This window comes from Thermobia domestica, chromosome 11, assembly GCF_964235325.1.
Source record: "Thermobia domestica chromosome 11, izTheDome1.hap1.1, whole genome shotgun sequence".
Taxonomy (NCBI): Eukaryota; Metazoa; Arthropoda; class Insecta; order Zygentoma; family Lepismatidae; genus Thermobia; species Thermobia domestica.
Window position 1 is genome coordinate 85420217 of NC_137464.1, and position 12268 is coordinate 85432484.

The 12268-nt window shown below is 35.8% G+C and overlaps 1 protein-coding gene across 4 annotated transcripts in view; it reads right to left on the bottom strand.

Annotated features, from left to right (window-relative positions):
* Positions 1–12268, bottom strand: part of mtTFB2 (mitochondrial transcription factor B2) — a 50118-nt gene that overhangs the window by 36384 nt on the left and 1466 nt on the right. For 2 of the 4 annotated variants that reach the window (XM_081730727.1, XM_081730726.1), the window contains exon 2: positions 1050–1451. In XM_081730727.1, the coding sequence (XP_081586853.1) occupies positions 1050–1413 (364 nt within the window). In that variant the 5' untranslated portion in view covers positions 1414–1451. Of the gene's footprint in view, positions 1–1049; positions 1452–8246; positions 8562–11051; positions 11203–12268 lie in introns of those variants that run through there. The other 2 variants (XM_081730729.1, XM_081730725.1) reach the window with 2 other exon arrangements.

Sequence of the window (12268 nt, forward strand, 5' to 3'; positions counted from 1 at the left end):
ATGTCAGTGGTGAAAAGATGTTTTAAAAAACTCGAAACATACCTGTAAGGAACTGAATATTTTGTGTATTTTCAATAGAATAGTATTACGAGATGTCGTCATGAAAATGGTAATTTTACAGTTAAAACGATGACTGTATATCAAAAAGGACATTATTAAATACCAATTTTTATTAGCACTGTACCTCGACAAGTAAGAAAGCAGTATTTTGTGTTTACAAGATTAGTCACTACTGTGCACCCATTACAAGTATTATATGAAATATTATTGTTGACAATTCTAATTAAGTACATTAATATTTATAACAAACATTTTGTTTTTGCCATAAAGTTAACATACACGTTCAAACACTGAGAAAAACAGTAAGATGCAAATGAATACAAACTACCACGATCGAAACGTAATAAAACTGTACGTAGAACGACACGATTATAACAGCATTGCACATGTACACTGTCAAAACTCTTCATCATTCTGTCGTCAGCTTTCAAACAGTTAGTTTTGAATGTTACCTACTGAAAGACCTGTCAGGTGTTCAAGTGACGAACACATAACATTAATTTCTGGAAATGAGCTTATTGGTGAATTTCTCCAGTATTGCACAAAGAAAACACGAGAGAGAAGAACAATAAATGTCAGGGAAGTTCTAACTTGTAAGAAAATCTTTATTTTCTGACTCCTACAAAGCACCACCAATTTCGCTGTTCTCAACCGGAATGGATACAATTCTTGCTTGCAATTTCCACCAATGACAGATTGGTGCATGTGTTTGTATGAATAATAGTTTTTATGGCATATCAGTTTGCACGCATATTATTAATATGTAGGTATTCATTTAAGCATGGCCACGGAAATAAAGAATGTAAAATTATTAGGGAACAGCTCAAACCGAGAAAAGTAACATAAAATTGATTTTATTTCTTTAAATTTGACGACATCTCGTAAAATTGCACAAGCTTGTGTAACTTCACTTACTAAAGTAAAATTCTAAGTCAACCCTGTCAAGAAAGAAAGAAAGAAAGAAAAAAGGAAATAAAAATCATCCTCACCTGCAATTTCTTTATCAATTAGGTACAATGCTTCCGGTGTACCTCTTGTTTTCTTGTAAAACCTACTGGGAAAATCCTGTATGTAAGGCTGCAAATACGGTTTATTTGCCAAGTAGCTTATAATTTCTTCTGCTTCTGTCTGTTTTTCTACAGCTTCTTCTAAAGGTTTTTTGGCTTTCCGTTTTTTCTTTGTTGCCACGGAAGTAGGTTCCACATGGCTATTTTCCAAAGTATCTGTTACAATAGATCTCCTCCAATTTAAGTACCCATATCTTAATGATCTAAGTAGCACACCCTTCGAGCTTTCACTTAGAAGCCGTCGAATAGTTGTATTAACACAATAGCTGCAATGTACCAGTCTCATTTTCGATATGTACACATGCCTATTCGGAGTTAAAAGAACTGAAAGTAGAAACAAAGAATATTAGAACTGATTAATTTAAAGCTATCTTTTATAGACGCGTTGGCCGCGTATGTTCAAAACGTTATAGTAACCTAACCAATGGACATAATGATTACCTTTGAAATATTACGCAACTGGTGCATGTCTTCACTACTACGTAAGTTACAGTAAAAACACAGAAAACAGGTGAGTGCGCTACTGCGACTGACGCATCAATGAAAATCCGACAAAATGTAAACATCATACATTTATAGAGCAGAGGTGGCCCAACTTCTTGACTCAGTGATGTACCTCAGAGCCTGAACGTATTTGGCGATGTACAACAGACTGTTTGCTAATATCGTAGCCATATTGTGTATGTTTTTCTTTAATTAACATTAAGAACAAAACTACTGAAAAATAATTAGTAAAAATACGCATTTTTCACTAACTTTTTATTTTACACTTGGAAGACGGATTTTAAATTTCCTCAGAAAGTCTAGAAAAAGGTGGTTTATAGTTGGTCAAACACAAACAAAGGCAGAATTTTAGATGTTTATCGGTCAAACACATTTTACATTTTGACTCGATGAGTTTCAATTCACAAGAGGCAGCTTAACAAAGATCACCTCAGGCAGAGAATGCTGTCAAAAAAAGAAAAAAAAAAGCTGGATTTCCCAAACAAGGATACTTCTCTACATGACGAAGGGACCAAATCATTTTTAGATACTCTTGCTTTCACGAAAATTTCAGTTTGTAGTTGCAGTATTTCGTTCCCTACAAACAATGCACTGAAATTTAATAAATCTGACAACATGCCAGAAATTTCTTGAATGTCTACTATGTTAGCAACTGGGAATGACATAAAAACCGAGACAGACCAAAATATTTTTATATTTCGAAATCGAGTTTTTAATATTTCCCGAAGATTCTCTATGTCGGTGCCAAGTCTGTCGTATGTGTAGTTGGTATTGGCATTACTTTTAACGAAAACCTGTAAGTGAGGGATTTTTTCTTCAAGTTTCTCTTATGAAGCTGGGAATGAAGAAAATTCAATTTCCATTAGAAGGTATTTATGCAGCTAGGTAAATCGATTACAAATATGTTAAGCTTCTCATTTTGTACAATACGTACTTATTTATAAATAAAGCAATTTATGCACCCTGAGTATATTTTTCTTGTTTCAAAAGACAATGTGAAAGAGAATTCATTGAAACAAGGAAAATATACGCAATACACGTAAATAACTATATTTTTATTAATTCTAGTTTTTATTTATGAACAGAAGATTAAAAGCATTACAATAAGAGGTTAAGTCAGTTTAAAAAGGCTAGGTTTCTTAGCCAAGAAACATCACGCACCTGAGGGTAGCTCTATCCAAGTAACTGTAAAAACTCAATTATACCTGTCCAAAAAGCCTCGAATCTTTCCATATATTGCCCAAAAACCACCTGAAGTCATTATACGAATAATCATGGTATATAGATTACTTTCTTCTGACTGACTACGGAAAATTAATCATCTTGCACTCGTGGCACACACTGAACTTGCTGTCTGAGTAACAATGTGTATAACCTCCATTATATTCAAAACATCTGCGTAAAGGACATTCTGAAGAATAACGCAACGGATTGCTGCAAAGTTTGGAAAATCAGTTTTTTAGCGACAAAACGCAAGTAAACTGTTATTTCAACTGGCGAAAGCACCAGCAGCAATGCACATTAAGTTTGAAACAGGAAGTCTTACTTTGCCAATAAATTCAATAAGACGTTCATAAATATCGAACAAATGAAACACACGCACGTCTGTCCATCGCAGTTAGCATTCCGCAACAGTTGTCGTTGCTTGGGTTAGTCTCAGCTAGCGCAATATTGCAAGGACTGTCTGTCTCGTTTTCCCAAAAGTGTTGCCTTTCACTGCAGATTCACAGTCAGTAGGGAAAGAAGAAGCAGAACGAAAATTCACTCATTTGTTTCTAAGTTTGAGCTCCTTCGTGGCTAAGCGTTCGATTCCCGACGGGAGCTCATGTAGTTTTGATTCCATGTTAATCAGTAGGTCCACGTCTCAAATAGCCCGCTGCTGAACGGGACGTTACACTCAAAATCGCCTCACCTTGTTTCTAAGTTTAGCGATCGGTGTGCAAGTCTTCTTTTCGAAAAATATCACCTTTTTCTGAAAAGTTTCGAGATCTACCCAATACACAACAGTCATCGACTGTTTGGCCAGATCTGAGTTTTTATTTATTTATTACTTTTATTAATAAGTCCTAGACCTGAAATAGTTTGATTTATGGGTCTTCCGATTTTGTTGTTATTCAAATGCATCATGATACATATAAAACTGAAAAATTCATTTATGAAGGAATAAATATATATACTGAAACTTTTTTCTTAATTAGTTGCAACTGATTTATATTTCTACAAATCGAATAAATGTCTTTTAATTTTTTTCTTTCTTTTAATCAACTGATAGAATATTTTTCTTACTGTAATCTTCAGGTAAATAATTCCCTACATAAAATGAAAATAAATTAGAAAACAGCGATGCACTGCTTATAAGCAACGAAACTTACTAACATCTTCAACTGTTCTCTTATGAGCAGCATTTTCCTATCTGCTTGGAAAATAGCTAAAGCCCTAGCGTTCCCCAAAACAAGTAATATCACAAGTATCAACGATTTTCGGCCAATTAGTATTTCACCTACTCTTTCAAAGGCATTAGAATATATTGTTAGCAAATTCGAACCCATCTACTGAAATACAAATTTTTCGATCCGTTTCAATCAGGCTTCAGCAAGTATCACCGTACTGCTACAAAAATGAAATGAAATCTTTAAGTTTAACGTCCCACGGTTATGCCGGTTAGGCTAAAGGAGACGGTGATAATGAGTGAAATGGTGGAATGAAGAAAGTGGGAGGAAACGGGAGATCCCCGAGAAAGCCCACGAGCACGATGTTTGTCCACCACAAAGTCCACACGGCGCGAGCTGGGATCGAACCAGGGACCCCAAGCACCGGAGGTGAATGCTCTACCACTGAGCCACCGCGCTCCCCGTACTGCTACAGTTCTTACTTAGACTAGCAATGGATAGAAAGCAGCAAACTGTTCTTGCTCCATTAGATTTTTCTAAAGCTTTTCAATCGATTACATATAACATCCTCTTCCATAAATTGGCAGCGAAATTTAACTTCTCCGAAGGTGCTGTAAAATGGGTTCAAAATTATCTACAGGGACGGCAGCAATTTGCAACAGTACACAATACTTTCTCTTCACCGCGGAATCTCTCATAGTGTTCCTCAAAGAAGCATTCTTGGCTCTTTCCTCTTGTGTCTGTATATTTATGATCTTCCCTCCTGCCTTATAATATTATCATCTATACGCGGAAGTTTTTCAGATCTATATCTTAGCTCAACCCGAAAAGTTAGACAATTCAATTCAACAAATGAATGATAATTTGCACCGCATTTATTTGTGGTCAAATAAAAATGGGTTAACTATAAATCCACTTAAGTCTAAATGCATTTGTCTATCCTCTGAACGACTTATACAAATGCACCGTTCGAATAAACCAGCAGTACAGATAAATGGAACAATTATTCCACTTTCTGAAACCATCACAAATCTCGAGATAACAATACATCAATTGCTTTGAGTGGAAACTTAACATCAACGCTATGTGTAAGAAAACGTTCTGGTCTTTGCACTCATTCACTAGACTAAAGAAAATTCTACCCACTGAAACAAAATTACTACTTGTAAAATCTCTAATATTTCCTCACCTTGAATATTGTGAAGTAGTTCTATCAGACTTAAAATTCAGAATTATTGTACCGGTTACAACGTCCAAACTGCCTGTATACGGTTTGCTCATAATCTCAAACGACCAAATCATTTAACTCCCTATTACAAAAAGGTAGGCCTTCTGAAACTTGCGATAGATGTCATCTGCATCGACTCACAGTTCTCTTTAAGACTTTACACTTTTAACAACCCAACTTGTCGAAATATTACTCGAAATCGTTCTTTACATCCACTATCCGTGCATGGAATGACCTTCTACCCAGCATGCGACAATCTTAGTCAATGAACCTATTCAAGAAGTCGGTTGAGCAGAACATCCACGAGTCTCTCTCTAGGCATACTAATATGTGACAAAAATGCTCATATTTAATTTTCTTACATCTTTAAACTTCTGAGAGAGAGAGAGAATTTTGTGAGTGCTGAGTGTATTTTTTTTTTTTTTTTATTGTCATTTCAATGTGTGTCTTTTCAGTTATTATTCTATAAATACTTGATATTGTCATATTAATCCTGATCATTGCATGGTCAAGTGGGAGACAAGGCATGATTAGCCTTAATTTCGCCATGTAAAATAAAGAATAAATAAATGCATAAAATAAAAGACTTTTTCGGTCGCGGATTTATCAATCACAATAATAATATATAAAAATTATCATAGAAATGCAGTACATAATATATGTACAGACGAAGTCTTCCATTTACTATTATTATTATTTTACGAAGCAATCTAAAGAAGCCAAAACAACCTAATCATTCATAATGAATACTAACTTCATGTAGTTGAATATAAGGAACTATCAGTTCTAACACATATGGTTCATTCATATAATACGCGACAACATGGCAATCTTTATGCCTTCAGCAGAATTATGCAAAACTGAATAACAAATTACCGATAACGTACAAGGATATTCATAATATACAGGAATTTCCAAATACTCTGTTCCAATTATTGTCAGAAAAAAGTTATTATTCTATTGAAAGTTATCCTACTGTACTGACAATATAAAGAAGTACATAATTATGACATATGTAATGCTTAATTACATTAATGTTCCATAAAGTTTCTTACTGTAATGATAACAAGGGATCCCGGTGGCGCAGTGGTAAAGCGATTACCTCTGGTGTGTGGGATCCCTGGTTCGATCCCCCGTCAAATAAGCTTGTGGTTGACAACATCGTGCTCGTGTCTTTTGGGTACTTCTGTTTCCTTCCATCATGTGGTTCGGATTCCACGTTAATCAGTAGGTCCACGTCTCATATAGCCTCGCTGCTGAAAGGGACGCTAAACTAAAATCAACTCAACTCAAATCAACTGTTTCCTTCCACTTTCTCATTCCACCAATTCTTCCATCATCATTCACTTGCTTTAATCATCGTTTCCTTAGTCTAACAGGCATAATCATGGAACATTAAACTCAAAGATTTCATTCCCATTTCATTTGTACTGATAACACATAAAAGTACATAACTATGGCAAATGCAATGCTTAATTGGGGAACAACATCATACTGTAAGCTATGATCAGGCAAATACATTTCATATCATATCATAGCATGCATTAGGCAATTAAGAAACGAGACAGTGTCTGTACAAAATAAACGAATAACAAGTAGAATCAAATTAGTCTCGGTTTATTCAAAGTAGGAACCTCCTTTGTCCGTACACACAGCTTTGAACTGCTCAGTAAGTCATGGAATAATGGAAGTCCTGGACTGTAATGGTATTCAAGATCCTATTCACTGATTTCTGGACGGTAAAAACTCGTTAAAAAAAAAGGGGGGGGGGGGGTAATTTGGGAACAAGAAAGCAACTATAGGTAGGTGAAAAGTTTTGCCAAGTATATGGGTGTAGAAATACTCTTTTGGCCCCAAAACTCACTATTTGAAATATGATATTATATTCTGCTTGTGCATATTTTGCTTTGGTTCTTTGCTGTTCAAGATGCTTAAAAAAATTTAAAAATAAAAAAATAAAAAAACACGAATATTATCATAACTATCTTTCTTTTGTCCAAATATTGTGAAGTGGATTCTACGGCTTACTATGACTGCCCACTTAATTGTTGGGAGAACAATATTGTACTCCTGAGTACCTACCATGTGTAAGAAACACCTTGGAAAAACGTAACAAATATCACGAAACGCACGACTTCGTTTTCCTTCCAACATCACATAATAAAAGAAATTTGAAACCTTCATACTCCATCAGTTAAAAATGCATATCATTATAATTCTATTCCGTTTTTTTTTAATAATAATAATAATAATAATAATAATAATAATAATAATAATAATAATAATAATAATAATAAATACAGGCAATTTAAATTTAAAAAATCGATTTAAATCAAACGCACCAAGAAAATTGATATTTTGAAAACAACCGTATCTTTTTGAATCCTGCGTCTAGATGTTGAGGAACCTTCTTTCTTTCGTCGATCTCAGTTTACGGAGAAGAAACTAACTCAGGTTTCCCACTCAAACTCACATCCCTTTCACATTTTTAATGGTCCAAAACATTTCAATTTCACAGTCGGGAAATTTATAAAAAATAACCTTTACTGACTGCAAAGTAGCAATCCGGTTCAGGAGCACAGCGCGGACGGGAATCAAGGGGCGGCGATTGGTACGTTACAATAGAATAAGTAAATTTGCCCTCGTTCAATCTTATTAACTGTACATACAAGAAACGCGAAAACACACACACAAATATATATATAGAGAGATATACAGGGTGGGCAGTAAGTCCCTTACCATCCCTTGTAAAATCCGTGCTCGTGGAAAATAGTGAACAACAACCATCTAGTAACATAGTAGGCCGAGGGGGAAGTCGGATTGTGATGATGACCAAGATGGCGGCCATCTTGAATTCACGTCAAAATTTTTAAATGGGAACATGGTCAAGCGGCACCATTTTAGACTAAAATTTAAAGACAAACACAATGGTGAAATCGGGTTGTTGATATCTTAATTTGTTCAAAAGTTACAGGCATTTCAAATTGCTAATTTTACCTGTCACGCATGGCAGAGCACGTGCTCTACGTGGACCCCATTCCGAGTTATGCAGAAGGTAAGTCGTTCAACCCAATTGTCCATGACCCTCAAGAGAGTTTCTGGTGAAATATCGGCACAGGCTGCAAATATGCGTTCTTCCAGGTGTTCCAAGATCCCGGATCTTTTAGGCGTATTCCTTTGCCTTTAGGTGACACAGGATGTCGATCTGAGTGCCTGGCATTGAATTCAGCTGCTACAGCCCTTGCACTCCTTCCTCCCCATGCCCTGATCAACTCCTTCCTCTCTGCTGTCGTTAGCGGCATAATTATCCACCTGGAACAACAGAAACAATACGGTAAAATTAGCAATTTGAAATGCCTGTAACTTTCGAACAAATTAAGATATCAACAAACCGATTTCACCATTGTGCTTGTCTTTAAATTCTAGCCTAAAACGATGTGCCGCATGGCCATGTTCCCATTTAAAAATTTTGACGTGAATTCAAAATGGCGCTTTCAAGATGGCCGCCATCTTGATCACTATCACAATCCGACTTCCCCCTCGGCTTACTATGTTACTACATGGTTGTTGTTCACTATTTTCCACGAACACGGATTTTACAAGGGATGGTAAGGGATTTATGGCCCACCCTGTATAATTTCTTTCAGGGAGTGAAAAGGCCAGATTAAAAAGCAAACAGCCCAGTGGGTTTAATTGGGCAAAACTTGGTTTTGTTAAATTTAATAGGTACATTTAAGGCCAGCAGTATTTCTATTTAAAACACTATAAAGCATTCACATTCTATTATACACATGAAACTACCCTTTGGAATTCTTTTGTCGCACACAGTGAACCCGTGAAGACCCATCCGCGTCTCGTGGGACATACTTCGCATCATTGGCACTCGCTTATGTTTTGATTTCTAGAAAGAAGTAGACAATTTTGTAGAGTAACAAAGAGGCAAATATTTCTAGATAACACCGAACACGATAGAAATAAAATCCCCTATTACACCCAGCATTCAAATTGCTGGGCAAGCCGTCCTGACTGTATATTCCTTTTGTTTTCCTCAAACTTTGCCAGGCAAATGCTGGGACAGTAATTCACGGTCAGGAGCCAGAGACGGAAAAACCTATCTTTATTAATGTTGGAACTTTTTCCAAAATTGAAATGTTGGAACATTTGTTCAAATCTCATTTTCAGTTGCCAATTTATTTTTCTCATAATACGTTTTACGATTAAAGGACTTTTGAAACATACAATAATGCTACTACCTGCATGTCATATATTCCACCAGATATGCACGAAAAATTCCGACGTTCCCCGGTTAATGCAGCTTTTTCTCAATTTTATGTATAATTACCAAGTAGTGTTGAGAAAATAGAGGTGCATCTTCAGTAATTTCCTTTTTTTAGTGAAGCGTTTTCAATTTGCAATTAACTGACAAATGAAGAAACGAATTTTATTAATGCTTTGTACTAATACGCGAATATGTACTACAAAAACGAAGGGAATTTAGCTAGTTGCATTGCCTTGTGTTTCAGATTAAAGCTCCACACCGTTATAGCGAATTTGATCGCGCGTGAACAAAATTAAAATCCTTTAGTTTTACGTCCCACGAATATGGCGTCCAGGCTAAAGATGACGGTGATACGAGAAATGAATGAAATGATAGAATGAAGAAAAGTGAGAGGAAACGGGACAACCTCGAGAAAACCCACGCGTACGGCGTTTGTCCATCACAAAATCCACTTGGCGCTAGCTGGGATCGAACCAAGGACTCCACGTATTAGAGATGAACGGTCTAACATTAAGCCACCGTGGCCTCTTGGAGCGCGAATAAAATTCATTTGCATGATTCTCAAACATATATATATATATATATATATATATATATTTCAATGGTAATCTGTTCTGGAGATTTCTCTATATACAATTTTAAAATTACCAAGAGTTAGGATTGAAGGAAGTAATTATAATCACACTGAAGTTATAATTTCAATTTAAGTTTTCAACTATATGTTTAGAGGAAGTTTTTCCTTTGGGAGTGAGGTTCTTGTTGGTTTTACCTCCCAAAAAATTGAATAAGTTGTTCTGGGCCGAGAAAATCTCAACAAACATGATGTCTTTCCACTTTGATTAAGTTTTTCTATTAACTTAAAAAATGTCTAGACTTTCACACAGGTTTGATAACGAGCTTTACAGTTTATTCTAGTACTTTTCATGGTACACGACGAAATCCACGGTCTTCACGGTTGGGCGGGCACTCTGTAATACCGAACAATACTAACACATACAAGATTAATAAATATCACTAAAAAAGCGATCAGGTGAATTCTTACTAGTCGGTGAATGTTCACTGCTGTTCGCTATCAACGATATTATAATTTTGTGTGTTTCAAATCTTGACAAATCTAGTTATGTGAGTGCTTTCTAGACAGTGATTATACTCTGTTTGCGAACAAGGAAGTTTTTAAACTGTGCATTTAATTTTAATTAAAAGGAAAGTGAGTTCTGCATTTCGGGTTTCTTTTTTCCCGCAAATTGTAACTGACAAAGAGAACTGAAAGTTTCTGAAAGTTTTCACACACGGTTACAACAGCTTTATTATGAACATGGTCGTCATATTTCCCCACTGTAAATACAGGATGCGCGTTGTTTAGGACGTCTAGGACAGGACAATTCTATATAACAGGATAGAAAAATAAACTGTAGATTATAGGACAGTCTTGTATACACAGGACATCTACCTACTACCATAATTATAAAGTTAAAAATAATATACCAATTATCTTTGTTTTATTGCTTTTTACAATTACTTACATGATGACATATTATTATTTCTACATTATTTTTGAGGGCTCGGTAGCTAAGTGGTAGAATGAATACCTCAGACGCTAAGGGTCCCTTGTTCAATTCCACGACATGTGATTTTGTGGTAGATATTGTCTGTGGATTCTTCTATTTCCTCCCACATTCCAAATCCACCTATTCTTTTACAATCATTCACTATTAGAAAAAGACTGATAAACATAGGATATAACACTAGTAATTTCGGCCTTTGTGCTGCAAAGTAAATCCAGAATTTTCAGGTTTAGAAACGTCACACTTTTGTCATTTATCAGGAAATTCACTGTCTCTACCTTAGAAAGTGTTTCTCAAGAATTCCTCGGTGCACATTTATTTTAAGTGGACTTCATCGTTTTACGTGTAAATATTGTGCTCGGAAATATCTCATAAAAACTACAATGTATAAACTACAAACAATCTGTGCTAGGTGGCAACTAAAAAGCACGAACGCTATCTAACCAAGTCAGGGCAGAAGTGCAACAGGGGAGCCCGAGCAGCAACGAGGAGATGTGTACCTACTCCGGCACTTAATCTCAAACGGTCAGTTGTCTATAGTTTCCTGAAGCAGTGTCAGAATTTTACAAACCGAAAAGGTAAGTAATCGAGAGAATGTTACGAAAGGAATTAACCTAACATAACGTAGTGTTTTTGGTGCTCGTTTAGTTTTGACACACTACGTTTTGGAAAATTTACAGGTAAAATTTAATACTTTGCATGAAAAGATATATTTACCAACAAAATTTCTGCAGGCGACAGAATGAAATAAAAAGTATTAAAGCTGAATGTGGCATATGAACATACCTCAAATCTCGTTCCAGTGTAGTGTCATCCATTATTGTATGGCGCAGATTCGCACTGGGGCAGAATCCGAACCCGTCAATAGCACTGTCGGAAAGCAAATACGAAACGAATTGTGTCTGTGATGTTAACAGTGCAGTTTTCGTACTAATATGGGTTGAAAAAATTGAAGAAAATGGACGAATTACCTGATGTAATTTTCCAGCACCAAGTAATATTAAAAGAGAACGGAGTTTTTCCAGATTGGGAAAGAATAGATAGAAGGATTTTTTTCCCTTACGTAGCTCAATTTATGTTTAAACATGAGGCCGTATCCCAAAGAGAACACATACCGGTACTGACCAAGTTCAACATCGTATGAGCCAAGCACCGGTAGAAAGACGCTGACATTC